At 33.2% G+C, this 17,072-nt stretch overlaps 2 protein-coding genes and 1 pseudogene across 9 annotated transcripts; 1 reads left to right on the forward strand and 2 right to left on the reverse strand.

Moving 5' to 3' along the window:
• Nucleotides 1-3,382: 3,382 nt before the first annotated feature.
• On the forward strand, nucleotides 3,383-5,413 carry LOC106428195 (60S ribosomal protein L11-1-like). 7 transcript variants are annotated; one of them, XR_007325231.1, is made up of 5 exons: nucleotides 3,383-3,523; nucleotides 3,619-3,726; nucleotides 3,805-3,847; nucleotides 3,947-4,111; nucleotides 4,731-5,413. XR_007325231.1 is itself a non-coding variant. In XM_022704532.2 (5 exons), the coding sequence occupies exons 1-5, from the start codon at nucleotides 3,521-3,523 to the stop codon at nucleotides 4,307-4,309; spliced, it is 450 nt and encodes a 149-aa protein (XP_022560253.1). In that variant the 5' UTR covers nucleotides 3,383-3,520; the 3' UTR covers nucleotides 4,310-5,413. The 7 variants fall into 7 exon arrangements, 4 of the variants coding, with proteins under 4 accessions (XP_022560253.1, XP_048617134.1, XP_048617135.1 ...); XR_007325229.1 differs by having other exon boundaries at nucleotides 3,983-4,111; nucleotides 4,192-5,413; XR_007325230.1 differs by having other exon boundaries at nucleotides 3,983-4,111.
• A 64-nt stretch (nucleotides 5,414-5,477) lies between these two features.
• Nucleotides 5,478-6,649, reverse strand: LOC106428194 (annotated as a pseudogene).
• A 188-nt stretch (nucleotides 6,650-6,837) lies between these two features.
• LOC106428250 (V-type proton ATPase subunit D) lies at nucleotides 6,838-8,422 on the reverse strand. 2 transcript variants are annotated; one of them, XM_013868999.3, is made up of 2 exons: nucleotides 8,175-8,422; nucleotides 6,838-7,792 (listed from the first exon to the last, which is right to left on the reverse strand). In XM_013868999.3, the coding sequence occupies exon 2, from the start codon at nucleotides 7,775-7,777 to the stop codon at nucleotides 6,992-6,994; it is 786 nt and encodes a 261-aa protein (XP_013724453.1). In that variant the 5' UTR covers nucleotides 7,778-7,792; nucleotides 8,175-8,422; the 3' UTR covers nucleotides 6,838-6,991. The 2 variants fall into 2 exon arrangements, with proteins under 2 accessions (XP_013724453.1, XP_013724454.1); XM_013869000.3 differs by having other exon boundaries at nucleotides 6,838-7,789; nucleotides 8,175-8,349.
• Between the last annotated feature and the right edge of the window lie 8,650 nt (nucleotides 8,423-17,072).

Genomic DNA, 17,072 nt, shown 5'->3' on the forward strand with positions numbered 1-17,072 from the left:
AGATTATTTTCTAGCTAAAATTCAACACACCTTATTAACACAAGACGATCAAGACAAAGTTATATAAACTAGCTTATGAACACAAAACCAGACAAGTCATATCACCAAAACCAGACAAGGATCAAGACAGAGTTATATAACATGTAAGATCAGACCAAGATAAGACCATGATCCGTTGAAACTCATATCTGATCAGTTAATACGGCCGGAAAGTCAGAAGAACCATAAGAAAAGCAAATGTAACAGAGATTGATTGCAAAACAGATTCTTATTAACACAAGACAAAATGCAGAATTTCATACAAAGCTCAGACCAAAATTACAAAACTGTAAAGATCATACAAAGATAAGACCAAGTCCCATACTAGTTCCAAAAAGGGTTTAGACTTCAACTAACCCAAACTCACAAACTAGTTAATCATCACATTTTATCTTTGTCCTAATCTCTAGAAACTTAATATTATCTTTATTTGTCTTAAACTTTATAAATCTCATTCGACCACTATCTATAAGAAGTTCAATTGATGCTTCGTGTAATAGAGACCACTGTCTCAGTCCATGCAATGCATTCAGTATCTCTTAACACATTCTCAACACTAGAGGCATGTTCACGCTCCAACATCCGTTCCGCTATCATATTCTTCTCCTCAAGAGCTTCAGTCCGTTTTACACAAGCATCTACAGCCATATCTTTCTCTTAACGCTTTCTTTTTGCTCTTGAACTTCCAGCTTGAGTTTGTTTCTGAGTTTGTGGCTGAGTTTCTGTCTCCAGTGCTTGAGTCTCTGCTGCTGGAATATCAACAGAATCAACTTCATCACAATCATCTCCACCCACTCTAGAATTCAAACTTGCTTCTCCATGTTGAGCGCTCCATACTTCAGCACCAGTTACTACTACACCATGAAATTCCTCTTCAGACAGATCCATATTAGCAACCTCTTTGCATACAGATTTTCTAATTCCAGGACACTCCTATATAACTAAAAAGAAAGACAGAAACACATAGACTCAAGTTCCATTTATAAAGACAGTTCCATACATATACTCCATTTATAAAGACAATTCCATACATATAAACTCAAGTTCCATATGCCCAGACTAATGTATCAGACCAAGATCACAAATGCAAACAATATCAGACCAAACTTACATCTTTTGTCATCTTAAAATGGTTTGAGACGAGAGAGCCTGAGAGGGTCTGAGACGAGAGAGCCTGAGACCTGTAAAAAGGACAGAAAGAATAAGCAATGAGACCTTACAACTTTAATCAATAGACGCTCGCGAAAACAGAAGCAATCCATAAGACCTTACAAGTTCAACAAATCAAAGAACCCCATCAAACATCATACCTCGACTCAAGAGAGTGAGAGCCTGAGAGGGTCAAGACTCGAGAGAGTGAGCTTGAGAGGGTCTGAGACGAGAGAGCCTGAGACCTGAAAAAAAACAGAAAGAATAAGACATGAGACCTTACAACTTTAATGAAGAAGCATTACGTGTTTCCATGTTTTTTATGTGACTAAACACGAGGACATGAACCAAAGGATAATAGGAGCAAGTAGACTATGAATGCATCAACCCATTAAACATATTACTAGCTAAAGCAATGAACCATTAACCAAAACTATCATAAAAATGTAAGTGAATAGACCACAAACCCATCTAATGCATTCAATATCCTAAATGCTTTAGTACAGAGAACAAAAATAGAGACAATTACCTGTTAAAGGAGAAGAGAGAGCTCGAGGTCTGGTCTATGGAGAAGAGAGAGCACGACGATGGAGAAGAGAGAAAATTAACTTGATCAAAGTTCAAGTAACAGAGAGTAACTCAAGTCCTCTATCATCAACCACCTAATTAAAAAAAGTAAAGAAGCTGGTTACTTAAAACACAATGCAATTACATATCTTAGCATCAGGTCATGTTGATCAGATAATGGTATGCTTACAAGAGGTGATACGATGCCGAGTTTTGCAGAGATTCCCAAGATAGCAACCATCAATGTTAGTGCGAAAAGACCTGAACAGAGACCATCACTATCAACGATCTAGACAAGCTCTAGCCAAAAGGTTTTTGCAAGCACCAAGTTGATTTTAAGCCTCTTTTCAAGAACTTCTTTACAATAGCTGTGACAAAGTACATATCAATACAATATCAGATGAAACTAATAGTTATGACCCAAATCATCAGTAATACAACTAACCAACACAGACAAGCGACAAGGCAAATTTACCAATTAACCAATCACAACCAGACAAAGAACCAAGTAATGAAAAAAATAGAACCAAGTAATGCTACATTCCTCTCTCTCTCTTTCAGGTTTCAATTCTTGATCAGGATAATCTATCAAGCACCCAAAACTCAACATAACATTCATTTTCCTCTGAAGGACTTGGCTTTTCCACATAGAATAGAAAGTTCCCTAAAGCTTTAAAGTTTAAACAGACAAAGAACTAAGTAATAGCTTAGAGAAAGCAACACAAACCTGATCAAGCAAACCCATAAACAAACTTTAACAAATTAAAAATTAATCAAAACTATATCAATCCAAAGCAACACAGACCTGATTGAACTACGAATGAAAACCAACGATTCACATCATAAACGTAACACACTCTAAAATGTTTATCTTTACTTAAAAATGTTTCTGAAACTGAAGCAAAAGTGTTTATAATCAGACCTCTAACCAAGCTCAACTAAAACATCACATTTACAGCAAGAGAAACCAATGACTTAAGAGTACGGAATCATACTTTGCAAGCTGTTCAACCAAAACCCACATTTCATAAACAAGAAAGCTTCATCTCTACAACCAGTAGCAAGCATAAACACAAGAAATCACAGAAACAAGCAAACCCATCCCTGAGAAATAAGCAAACCCCTCACTAATCAGAACTAACATCTATCAAACCTGAGGAGTCCAAATCTGCGTCTATGGAGAAGAGAGAGCTTGAGGAGGTTGCAAGCGTCAGAGATGAGAGAGGTCCAGGAGGTCGCAAGCGTCGGACATAAGAGGTACCGCATGACGCAACGTTCAGATTTTATAAACGCATGACACGATATTCAGACGCAGCTATCCGCATCAGTCAAACGAACAAATTTTATGAATAAATAGCATGCGGCTGCGGACAAACTTTATAAATAAATGGTCGTAAGCGCAGGTAGCCGTGTCTGCCAAACGAACAGCACTATCATCCATCACTTTCGAATCTATATACATAGAGATGGTTAACCAAAATAAGTCCAAGTTCACTAGTTTGTTCTACTCAAACCGGGAGATAAAACCAAAAATCAAAATTTTAAAGAACCGACCGGTAGTAGATTTATCACGTGAGAGGAACGTGGGCTTGTTGGAAAGATGAGGGGTATAGTCGTCATTTCAGTAACAAAATTTGCTTTGGAGCTCTAGACGCTTATTAAGATTCAAGATCCAGGGTTTATAAATTTTGCGGCGGCGTCTCCGTTAACACTTTCGATTCCATCTTTCCCGTCGGTCGGAGTTTTATCGCAATCTGAATCCCAAATGGTCAGTCACCGTTAATTTTCTCTTCATTAATTTTTCAATTTTGATGTTCTTTTCGGTGAAGATGAGGTGATATTTCTGTTTGGTGGTTGAATCAGGCGTCGGAGAAGAAGCTATCGAACCCAATGAGGGACATCAAAGTGCAGAAGCTAGTGCTCAACATCTCCGTCGGTGAGAGTGGAGATCGTCTCACCAGAGCCTCCAAGGTTCTATCTTGTAATTCCATTTCTCTAATTGCACACAGTTAAGTGTTGGGCTGTAATCGAATCAGTTAATTTTGATAGGTGTTGGAACAATTGAGTGGTCAGACTCCTGTTTTCTCCAAGGGTGAGTCTTGTCTTTGATTGTTTTGTTAAAGTTCGGATAAAGAGTTTTGAGTTTGTTGTGTCTTTCTGCACGGTACACTGTTCGTTCTTTCGGTATCAGACGTAACGAGAAGATTGCTTGCTATGTTACTGTCAGGGGAGATAAGGCAATGCAGCTCCTTGAGAGTGGACTCAAGGTTAAAGAGTATGAGCTCTTGAGAAGGAACTTTAGCGACACTGGTTGCTTTGGTTTTGTTATCCAGGAGCATATTGATTTGGGTATTAAGTAAGTCTCTCACTCTTGATAACATAGATTGATTTTGTGTAAGCAGTCATTGAATGGTTTTTGGTTGATTCGATTCTTAGGTATGACCCGTCGACTGGGTATGGACTAGAGATGTCAAATGGGCGGGCTATAAATGGGTGGCCCGTGTCCAAATCGATATGGTCCAAAATGGACAGACCCAGATTAAACCATAATTAAAATTTGTCCAGATGGGTGAACCCAATTATATTCATGGACAATATTGGGCTTAACCACTTGGACAATGGGCGGCCCAATAAACTTAAATGTCTAGGGTTTGAAAAATTGGGAGAAAACACAAATCACCTTTTTTTTTCTTCCCGTCTCACTCTTGTGTTTTTTCTTCGTGTTTGATTCTTCCTCTTCGAATCATCGTCTTCGATTTTTCCTCTTCGAGTCCTCGTCTTCGATTCTTCCTCTTCGTGTTCGATTCTTCTTCCTCGTCTTCGTTCTTCTTCAATTTTTTTTCGATTCTTCACCAACTTCTGATTTCATCATCTCTTAAGATTTGATTTTTCGTGATTTGTGTTATGGGTTTTCACTATTAGCTACTGATTCGTATCATCTACTAATATTGTGTTATGGTTTATGTGTTAAATAGATCGGTGATTTGTGTTCATAACGAAGTTGGTGGCGAGTCTGGCGACTGTTTCTGTTTCCGCAAGTCAGACGAAATTACGAATTTTTTAAACTTATCTTGAATTTTTTATAACTTTGAAACATGAAGTTTAAAACTTAAAGTTTAAGTATGTGACATCTTTAAAATTGAAAACTTAATAATCTTTAAATTTTTAAAACTGAAATTATGTTGTTTACATTAAATGGGCGTATGGGCCGTCCATGGATAGCCCAACAAATCATGGTCTTATTTGGTTATGGTCTCATTTGGACATGGTTCTATTTGGGCTTCGACCAAAAATGTCCACCAAAAAAATGAAACCCATTCGGACACACCCAAACCCGCCCAACCCGCCCATTTGACATCTCTAGTATGGACTTCTATGTTGTTCTTGAGCGTCGCAGAAGATGCAAGGCTCGTGTTGGAATATAGCATAGAGTGACTAAAGATGATGCCATGAAATGGTTCCAAGTTAAATACGAAGGAGTCATTATCAACAAGTCTCAGAACATCACTGGTTAAACAAAACAATATCTCAAAGACAGAGATCTACAATCTCTGTGTTTTCCCTGGTTCTAATCGTATTTTCTCAGTTGTGTTTTGCTTTTTAATTTGTTCTTCAGACAATTTGAATTTTCTTTATAGATATGGCCTATCCACAATGATTATTGGTGCCATTCCTTCCTGTGATACATAGTTCTAGATGAGTTGCGTGTAGCCCAAGCCAAAAAAGGAGAAGACTTATTATTAAACGCTCTAAAGGTCTATCAATGGTGGATTCATATGATTCATTAAATATCACAAATACTAAATTAATATCCTTATGATTCTACATGCGACGAGGATAACCAAAAAGGAAACTTTCTTCCATTGCACGAACCACAGAGATAAGCTCTAACGTGAAGAGATCGTTCACTGTCATGTCTCCGGTGAGATCTGAGCTAACTCCGGGAGAATAATCTCGTCTTGTTGGCTTGAGAATGACGAATCTACAGAGAGGACACTGTCCTTTGCTTTTCAACCATGGAACTATACATTCCTCATGAAACATATGTTTGCAAGGAGTGACCATCACTGTTTCCTTGGGCTCAAAGTCTTCTAAACACACTGTGCATCTCTTTTCATCGTCTTCTTCACCGGAGTAACCTTGAGGGTTTCTTGAATTTCCGCTTCCCGAGTTCCTGTTTCTGTAGTAGAAGCTCAGGTTTCTGAGAAGCTGGCTTTTTGGGACAGGGTTATATGTCTTTTTTGTTAGATGTTTCAGAACATGGTCTTCTACTCCGGCTTGTGATGTTGCAGATCTTGAGTTGTTGTCGTGTCTATGGTGTTGGTTGTGAACGGCTTGCCTTAGTGCCTCAAGTTGTTGCTGGTTCGGATTGGAGTCTGATGTGGAGTATGTGATGGTGGTACATAATCTCTGCCAAGAACAGCGGTTACTACTGAAAACAAAATCAAAAGCAGGAAGATATCAGATATGATGATGAACTGATGATTAAGTACACGTTTGATGAAGCTGTTCGTGAGTAAGTGGATGGAGGAGGATCATCGAGCAAGCGTCTATTAACTATCTGAAAGAGAACACCAAAACATCAAAACACCATTAAAGGAGGCTAAAACATTCTTTGCCATAAGTGTACCGACCAAATCACTCATGGACCAAGCGTTCCGGGAAGAGAGAGAAGGAACTCGCCGACCCATGGATCTTGTAACCAAGCCATATCTATCGGATTGATTTGGAGCATCAGAATAGCTATTTCGGACGTTGTTATTCATAGCTGAATGAATGATCTTTCTTGTTACAGAGAAGGGATATGAGAAGTTCTTGTAATGCAGACTCAGTTTATATTCTTTGTACTTGCTTTGAGTTATTCTTTCTCCACTTATATGGATTCCCTTTGAGTTGATAAGTCAAGCAAAGAATCTATCCTACCGTGTGATATGCCATGTCTTCACTCCTGAATAAGTATCATAGACACATCATACGTGGATGTGATGGAAAAGAATCACTAACAGCAATGCTGGTCTAGCCAGGTAACGTTTTACATTTGCTTGGTTTCTCAAAACAGGGGAATAATTATTACACTGAACATTAACAATCACAAATCTCTCCAAGAAAGTTATATAGCAAAGGACAATCCAAGATGATACAATATTTCATCTACATCATATCCATTTTATTTGAAGAAACATAAAGTCATGAGGAAGAGAGTAATAACAAAAGATAAATAGAGAGCCCCAACACTTCAGAAGATAATGTCTGCATCCTTCTCTGCCCCACCTTCAAGCAAGTTACGAGCAGCGTTAATCGAAATCCCTCTCTGCATAGAGATACCTTCAAGAACCATCTCCTCAGCAAAGGCCTTAGCGTTAGCAGCTTGTCTCTCGACTTCCCTCCTCTTGTATCCCTGAATCTTCTTCAGCCTGAAGAAATCCTCCCTCTCAAGCTCATCAAGCTCTCCCTTGATGTAACTGATCGTATTCTCAATCTTGGGTTTCACCACATTCTCCAGAGCGTTGACCCTGCGGTTAGTCGTCTTGATTGCTTCGTCAAGCGTCAAGAACGAAGTCTGGAGAGAAGCAAGCTCAACCAGAACCTCAATGGCTTTCACATAAGCCACACGGCAAGCTTGGACCTGTTGCCCACCTCTAGCTAAACCGGTTAAGTCGTTCTTGGTCTCGCCTTCAGAGAAATGATCAAACTTTGGAAGCTTCACACCAGCGATGTTCTCTTGCCTTGAACGAACTTTCAGCGTAGCTTCTTTAACGTTCTCGAGAACTACATGCTTAACATTCTCACCAGCCACGTACTTGACTTCGGTAAGAGCAAAAGACGATGTCTTCATCATGTCTCCCATTGATTCCTTGGCCGTAACGATCTTCTTGAGAAGGGCTCTGAACTGAACAGTTAAGGCATCGCTCTTCTTCTTGAGGAGAGCATGGCCTCTTGTGGCTCCAACAAGACGAGCTTTCATCACACCGAGCATAGTAACAGTGGGAACCACATTCAAACGCGCGTTTTGGCCAGCCATGTTTTAAAAAAACTACTGCAAAATCAAGGAGATGGGATTACGACAACTCTTTCAAAAGACTTCTATAGATTGAGAGCAGACAACAACAACAACATAAGATGATTGTGTAACAAAAACAAAGATCAATCTTTAAATCTATAGTTTTACTAACAAAACTGCGAGCAGACAACCAAGCACACAGTCTTTATCAAGAACGATCCAAAACAGAGATCCAGATTGAATCAAAGTCTACGACTTTAGACAACTTTTCTAATCCTAACCACATTACATCGCTACCCAGATCTCCAAAAGATCAAATCTCTTGAACCCATATATCAAACTCGTAAATTTCTCAGATTCAAATGAGAGATCGAAACAGAGGGAATTGAGAGGAAGAGTAAGATGGCAGATGACATACCTGGGCCTCTCGAGGAGACTTTTGCAAGTAGATCACTGAGATAGATTAGATTGGCCTTTGAGAGAAATTGGTGATTTGTTTTCTCTCTTTTTATGGAGAGAGCGATCGTATTCGACCTCGTGGCTTATTTATTGATCATGGAGGAAAGAAAGGGGCTATCGTGTGATTAGTCGTAAACATGAGGGGTTTGTTTTGCTAAATGAATATACAGATCATCGCGTATGTGCTGGGTAGGACCTGCTTTCGTGTCTAAATCTTGACCCCGTGTACTTATCCCCACGTTCTTCTTAGTTCTCAAACACACGTAGTGCTGGGTTGCGGCTCAGATCCGTCCTGCTTGGCAGCCAACCACAGGTTGAATATTTTTTCTTTGTTAAAAGTTCCAATCCTCATAATTCACAAAGAAAAAAATATTAAAGTTATTCAACCGTTAAACTGAAATGAGTCATCTTTTATATATATAAATATTCGCTTTCTATTAATACTCGCTAAACCGCACTAACTCAGTTGATAAATAACTAATTTTATTATGTTACTAGAATTTTTATAAGATATTATATGTATTTGTCAATTCCAAAAAAATAATGTATAATATTGTATTATATTATTTAAATAATATAAAATAAGATTACATAACATAAATATATTTTTTAAATTTTCTTTGTAGAAATCATTATGTTGTTTGATTATTGTGCTTGATTCACATATTTGCATAGATTTGTGATAGATGAATAACTATATTTTTTATTATTAAAAAATATAAGAAAAATGAAATTGTTTACTTTTTAAACAAACTTATCTCATGTTGGGGACTCGGTTATAGACATATCATATTCGAAGGAGACATTTCTTAACAATCAAGAAACAAATCTGAATATCAAAACAATATCTCATACGATCTCTTTGTGGAATAACTCCTCTGAAGAAATTGAATTTATGCATAAAAAAAGACTAGAAATTGATGTGCAGATGTGTTATCTAAATTAGCTTTACTAAGTACTATTCATAGTTCATATATCATTTATGTCCATCCTATTTTTTTGTCCATCCTTTCTTAAACATCTTGAAATAACTGATGCTAATTAATAATAAACTTTTGGCTGGCAAAAAAAAATCAAATTTGTCTAATTATCGCTTAATTTGTCTAACTGATATATGTATTTCTCAATTCTAAAAAATAATGTATAATATTGTATTACATTATTTAAAGATATAAAATAAGACTACATAACATAAATATAATTTTTAAATTTTCTTTGTGGAAATCATTATGTTGTTTGATTGTTGTATTTGATTCACATATTTGCATAGATATTTGTGATAGATGAATAACTATATTTTTTATTATTAAAAAATATAAGAAAAATGAAATTATTTACTTTTTAAACAAACTTGTCTCATGTTGGGGACTCGGTTATAGACATATCATATTTGAAAGAGACATTTTTACAGTTATCAATCTTCTTAACAATCAATAAACAAATCTGAATATCAAAACAATATCTCATACGATCTCTTTGTGGAATAATTGCTCTGAAGAAATTGAATTTATGCATCAAAAAGGACTAGAAATAGATGTGCAGATGTGTTATCTAAATTAGCTTTACCAAGTACTATTCATAGTTCATATATCATTTATGTCCATCCTATTTTTTTGTCCATCCTTTCTTAAACATCTTGAAATAACTGATGCTAAATAATAATAAACTTTTGGCTTGCAAAAAAAATCAAATTTGTCTAATTATCGCTTAATTTTTCTAACTGATATATGTATTTCTCAATTCTAAAAAATAATGTATAATATTTTATAACATTATTTAAAGAATATAAAATAAGACTACATAACATAAATATATTTTTTAAATTTTCTCTGTGGAAATCATTATGTTGTTTGATTGTTGTATTTGATTGTTGTATTTGATTTACATATTTGCATAGATATTTGTGATAGATGAATAACTATATTTTATTATCACTAAATAATATATATTTATTATATAATATAAGAAAAATGAAATCATTTAATTTTTAAACAAAATTATCTCATGTTGGGGACTCGGTTATAGACATATTATATTCGAAGGAGACATTTTTACAGTTATCAATCTTCTTAACAATCAAGAAACAAATCTGAATATCAAAACAGTATCTCATACGATCTATTTATGGAATAACTGCTCTGAAGAAATTGAATTTATGCATCAAAAAGGACTAGAAATGGATGTGCAGATGTGTTATCTAAATCAGCTTTACCAAGTACTATTCATAGTTCATATATCATTTATGTCCATGCTATTTTTTTGTCCATCATTTCTTAAACATCTTGAAATAATTGATGCTAATTAATAATAAACTTTTGGCTGGCAAAAAAAATCAAATTTGTCTAATTATCGCTTAGTTTGTCTAACTGATATATGTATCTCTCAATTCTAAAAAATAATGTATAATATTGTATTACATTATTTAAAGAATATAAAATAAGACTACATAACATAAATATATTTTTAAAATTTTCTTTGTGGAAATCGTTATGTTGTTTGATTGTTGTATTTGATTCACATATTTGCATAGATATTTGTGATAGATGAATAACTATATTTTTATTATCAATAAATAATATATATTTATTATATAATATAAAAAAAATGAAATTATTTACTTTTTAAACAAACTTGTCTCATGTTGGGGACTCGGTTATAGACATATCATATTCGAAGGAGACATTTTTACAGTTATCAATCTTCTTAACAATCAAAAAACAAATCTGAATATCAAAACAATATCTCATACGATCTCCTTGTGGAATAACTGCTCTGAAGAAATTGAATTTATGCATCAAAAAGGACTGGAAATTGATGTGCAGATGTGTTATCTAAGTCAGCTTTACAAAGTACTATTCATAGTTTATATATCATTTATGTCCATCCTATTTTTTTGTCCATCATTTCTTAAACATCTTGATATAACTGATGCTAATTAATAATAAACTTTAGGCTGGAAAAAAAAAATCAAATTTGTCTAATTATCGCTTAGTTTATCTAACTGATATATGTATTTCTCAATTCTAAAAAAATAATGTATAATATTGTATTACATTATTTAAAGAATATAAAATAAGACTACGTAACATAAATATATTTTTTAAATTTTCTTTGTAGAAATCATTATGTTGTTTGATTCTTGTACTTGATTCATATATTTGAATAGATATTTGTGATAGATGAATAACTATATTTTTATTATCAGTAAATAATATATATTTATTATATAATATAAGAAAAATGAAATTATTTACTTTTTAAACAAACTTGTTTCATGTTGGGGACTCGGTTATAGACATATCATATTCGAAAGAGACATTTTTACAGTTATCAATCTTCTTAACAATCAAGAAACAAATCGGAATATCAAAACAAAATCTCATACGATCTCTTTGTGGAATAACTGCTCTGAAGAAATTGAATTTATGCATAAAAAAAGACTAGAAATGGATGTGCAGATGTGTTATCTAAATCAGCTTTAAAAAGTACTATTCATAGTTCATATATCATTTATGTCCATCCTATTTTTTTGTCCATCATTTCTTAAACATCTTGAAATAACTGATGCTAATTAATAATAAAGTTTTGGCAGACAAACAAAATCAAATTTGTCTAATTATCGCTTAAATATTTTATTAATATTGTCTAAGAAGCTTTCAAGTGATATCATAGTTTAGTTTTTATTAGTTTTTTTTTGGTTAATTTTTAGAGTTTTGTATTTAAGATTTTTTTTCCTTATAAAGCCTTTATTTCTTTCACATAATTGATATATATATATATATATATATCATAAAAATTACCATCAAATCAGTTTTACATATTTATTATTTTTTTTAATGAAAATACACTTTTTAAAAAAATTAATTTAAAATAAAATTATATATTAATTTTCTGTATTCTAACAATTTGACTGATTTAATTAATTTGTTTTGGTGGATAACTTAAAAAGTTTTCATATGAATCGGAGAAAACAAGTTTATGTTGTTATATTATATTTATTTGTGTATATAGAATATATATATAATGCTAGTGTAATAAAGAAAGAACATTATTTTTTGTAACTTCAAAAAAATACATTATTACAATTTGAAATTAATCAAATTGAATAAAATGGTAATTAAATATTTGTAAATCTAATTGTTTTTTTATCTTGATTAGTTGGATTCTCATGAAAAGAAATCGATAGGTTAAACAAATGTTTCAAAATTTGTTGTGTTATTGTTTTGTCTGTAAATTACAAAATTTATTGAATTGATATGTTTAATTATTGCACCCTTAAATAATATTGTATTAAGACATTAGAGATCTATGTTTTGAGTTGTTTGTCAAAATTGTACAAAAATCTATGCTTTTTCATATTTGTCACCAAAATTTATATGTTAAACTTACTTTTACAAAATTCTTACCTTTGTCACAAAAACAAAAATCTATGCTTTTTCATATTCGTCAATGTTCTCACACTTTCAAAGAATATATTAGCTTAGTCACTTATTTTTTTTTTTTTACAAAACAAAGTATCAGAGTCTTGAAAGTTGAATTCATATTATTGTAACTGTAGATAAGAGTTTCTGATTACATACTTAGTGATTCTTGTATATGTGTCCAAGAAAAGTTTCAATGGCTTAGTGGTAACTGCCCTATATTTATGTCATACCATCAAATCAGTTTTACTTATTTATTATTTTGTTTTTAATGAAAATACATTTTTTAAATAATTTAATTTAAAATAAATTTATATATTAATTTTCTGTATTCTAACAATTTGACTGATTTAATTAATTTGTTTTGGTGGATAACTTAAAAAGTTTTCATATGAATCGGAGAAAGCAAGTTTATGTTGTTATATTATATTTATTTGTGTATATAGAATCTATATATAATGCTAGTGTAATAAAGAAAGAACATTATTTTTTGTAACTTCAAAAAGATATATTATTACAATTTGAAATTAATCAAATTGAATAAAATGGTAATTAAATATTTGTAAATCTAATTATTTTTTGGGCTTTTTGCAGAATTGACCTATAACTTAATGTCAAACACAAAACTAACCGCCTTTTTTTTTTAAAATTGGTTTTGCCCTATTCACCCCACAAGTTCATATAATTTACGAAAATGCCATCAATTTTTTTTTTCCTTTTTTTTTCGAAAATGACATTTTTACTCTCTCACCCTCATCATCTTCAAGTAATTACAAGATTGCCATTGTCATCAATACCACAACCACCATGAACAACCAATTTGAAGCTCTTAATGCTCCCAAAATCGATTTACCCTTCTTCTTTTTCCATTCTTGTGAACTAAACACAACATATCTCTCACTTTCTCTCCACAATGAGCTAAAAAAACTCAAGATTTTGATTCTAAATTTTTTATGGTTCATAGAGTCATAGAAGCTAACGATTCTGGGTGGGTTACTTTCGTTTGTGATTCTGTGTGCTTGGAGAAGCCTTATGTATGCTAAGGAACTTATCTCACCAATTTAAGGTATGACATCGAGTTTTTTTCCAGATCTGTTCGTCAGACGACTTACTTGGGAAGTCGTCTGGCTGTAGACAACTTACCTGGAAGTAGTCTGGTCAATGCAGAGGTTATTTTTGCAATTGATTTTGAAATCTGTAACCTGAGACGACTGAAAGTTAAGTCGTCTGTTTTTGTTTGGTTTCAAAAAAAATTCCAAAGAACCTAGACGACTTACATTTCAGTCGTCATAGGTCAGTTTTGCATTTGACTGGATAATTTCAGAAGTTTGACTTCCCCAGACGACTTACATTTCAGTCGTCTGGCGTAAATTAAAATAATAATATTTTTTTTAAAAGTAGACGACTTACAGTTAAGTCGTCATAGGTTAGTTTTGCAATTAAAAAAAAAACTTCAAAATTTAATTATACACAGACGACTTATACTTCAGTCGTCCACGAGACGACTTACTTGTAAGTCGTCCAGGATTTTTTTCTGAGATTCTGGTCAAACCTCGTAAATCCTGGACGACTTACATTTCAGTCGTCTCGTGGACGACTGAATTATAAGTCGTCTGTATATAATTAAATCTTGAAGTTTTTTTTTTCAATTGCAAAACTAACCTATGAAGACTTAACTGTAAGTCGTCTACTTTTAAAAAAAATATTATTATTTTAATTTTCACTAGATGACTGAAATGTAAGTCGTCCAGAAAAGTCAAACTTCTGAAATTATCCAGTCAAATGCAAAACTAACCTATGACGACTGAAATGTAAGTCGTCTAGCTTTTTTGGAGTTTTTTTTTAGCCAAACAATAGTAGACGACTTATTTTTCAGTCGTCCGAAATAACAGATTTCAAAGTCAATTGCAAAAATAACCTCTGTGTTGACCAGACGACGTATAGTTTAGTCGTCTGGACAACTTAGATTGAAGTCGTCCGCGTCTTCTCCGCTAGTTTTTAAGTCTTCTACGTTAGTTTTTGAATAACTTGTATTTTTAAGAGTGATAAGTAACTTCAAGATATGTAAAACTCATATTTACAAAATATGTTCTCTCCCTTAGTTTTACTAAATTTGACTAAGTTTTTCAACGCAAACTTATAATAAAATATGATATGCTTTGACTAGTTACTATTGTTTGTTTCCATCTCTTAAGTATTATTGTTATAGACAATAATGATGACCATTGTTATGAGTTGGAAGAAGGGTTAAAATACTTCTTAAAATGTTGTATCAATATAAAGCTACCAACATTCTTGTTTATTAAGATGAGAAAAAGGCCATTGGAGTTTATTATTGCATATGAGAGATCCAAAGATAAGAAAAAGGCTACTGAAGTCTATTATTTCATTGATTTGTAAATGTGTAAACACATTGTTAGCACATTTAATACATCTTGGAAAACATTATTACTGATTTTACAAAAAATTCACAACTAAAAGAGTAAACATGCAATTCACAAAACAGACCACAAACAAAACTATTATAGATCATTCCTCTACAAAGACAAGCTTGGATTCCACTTGAGTAGACAAGACCACACGACTTTTAAGAAGTCCAGACGACTTCTAAGAAGTCCAGACGACTTCCAAGAAGTTCAGACGACTTTGTCAGAAGACTTTTAGGAAGTTCAGACGACTTCCAGACGACTTTACAGGAAGTCCAGACGACTTTACAGGAAGTCCAGACGACTTTGTCAGAAGACTTCCAAGAAGTCCAGACGACTTCCAGACGACTTCCAGACGACTAACAGGTAAGTCGTCCCAGAAGTCTTCCAGATCTGAAAAACCTGCATATTAAATCCAGACCTGAAAAACCTGCATATCCAAAAACGTTCAAATGGCTTAAAAACAGAAAAAATGAATGAAAGATTAGATAAATCTACCTTTACAGAACACACAAAAATACATATCTAAAAATAATAGATTCAAGTCAAAGAGATTAGAGTGGGTTTGGAGAGTTTTAGTTTGGGAAAAAAGTAAGAACTTTATACAACAAGAAGTTCCCAAATGAAGAAAAATCAGACATAAGAACTTACCAAAACGCTCAGATCTATTATGAAAGGGAGACTTCGTCAGAAGACTTCCATGAAGTTCAGACGACTTCCTGGAAGTCCAGACGACTTCCTGGAAGTCCAGACGACTTCCTGGAAGTCCAGACGACTTCCTGGAAGTCCAGACGACTTCCTGGAAGTCCAGACGACTTTGTCAGAAGACTTCCAAGAAGTCCAGACGACTTCCAGACGACTTCCAGACGACTAACAGGTAAGTCGTCCAAGAAGTCTTCCAGATCTGAAAAACCTGCATATCAAATCCAGATCTGAAAAACCTGCATATCCAAAAACGTTCAAATGACTTAAAAATAGAGAAAATGAGTGGAAGATTAGATAAATCTACATTTATAGAACACACAAAAATACATATCTAAAATTAATAGATTTACCTTTAAATTTATGGAAGATGAGTACCATTTGATTAAAAACCTGTAAAAGAGATAGATTAGTAAGAAATACATGAGACAAAACTGGAAAATTCATATAAAGTTTGGTGTTTTCAAGTCAAAGAGATTAGAGAGAGGTTGGAGAGTTTTAGAATGATGAACATTACATTTTTGTTGCAGCCATTTGAGATGAGGAGAGAGAATGTGTAAATTTTTCTTTATAGAGGGAGACAAAAAATCCAATTAGATTAAATATTTTTTACTCAGACGACTTCCTGGACGACTTACATTTCAGTCGTCTGGTGAAGAAATTAAAACAGACGACTTACATGTAAGTCGTCCAGAAGAGTTTAATATTTTTAGCGGGAAATTAAATATTTTTAGCGGGAAACTAAAATAGAAGATTTTCCAGACGACTTACAAGTAAGTCGTTTGGTTTAAATTATTTAAGCGGGAAAATAATTTTTTTAAAAAATTTTAGGCGGGAATATTTGGACGACTTACATGTAAGTCATCTGTTTTAATTTCTTCACCAGACGACTGAAATGTAAGTCGTCCGAGTAAATTATTCAACAGACGACTAAAATATACGTCGTCCGAGTAAATTATTCAACAGACGACTGAAATATAAGTCGTCCACACCCTAAACATAACCCCTAAACTTAATTATCTAATTAAAGACTTCATAAAATCAAATCAAACTTGAAAAGTGTTTACTATACACATAAATAAACACATATAGGTGAAAACTAATTTTTGAAAAAAACATTTTAGTTTTCCAAAATCTAACCCTAACAATACATACAATACTACAACATATGTTTGCCAAACTCCTAAACCAAAGTATTTCATGATTCACTACTTCCACTCATCTATCTTCAAAACAAATCAATTTTATCATATCTTAATTTATATCACTTAAAACTGTTTATAATTACTTGATTTTTATTTTTCACGC

This window comes from Brassica napus, chromosome C6 (genome assembly GCF_020379485.1).
Source record: "Brassica napus cultivar Da-Ae chromosome C6, Da-Ae, whole genome shotgun sequence".
Lineage (NCBI taxonomy): Eukaryota > Viridiplantae > Streptophyta > Magnoliopsida > Brassicales > Brassicaceae > Brassica > Brassica napus.

Bases quoted from the DNA above. Each gene is read 5' to 3' on its own strand.
- LOC106428250 (XM_013868999.3), bottom strand. From the start codon at position 7,777: ATGGCTGGCCAAAACGCGCGTTTGAATGTGGTTCCCACTGTTACTATG.
- LOC106428195 (XM_022704532.2), top strand. The intron at 3,727-3,791 runs GTTCTATCTTGT...TAATCGAATCAG, and splicing joins GTCTCACCAGAGCCTCCAAG to TTAATTTTGATAGGTGTTGG. The intron at 4,112-4,191 runs GTAAGTCTCTCA...TTCGATTCTTAG, and splicing joins CATATTGATTTGGGTATTAA to GTATGACCCGTCGACTGGGT.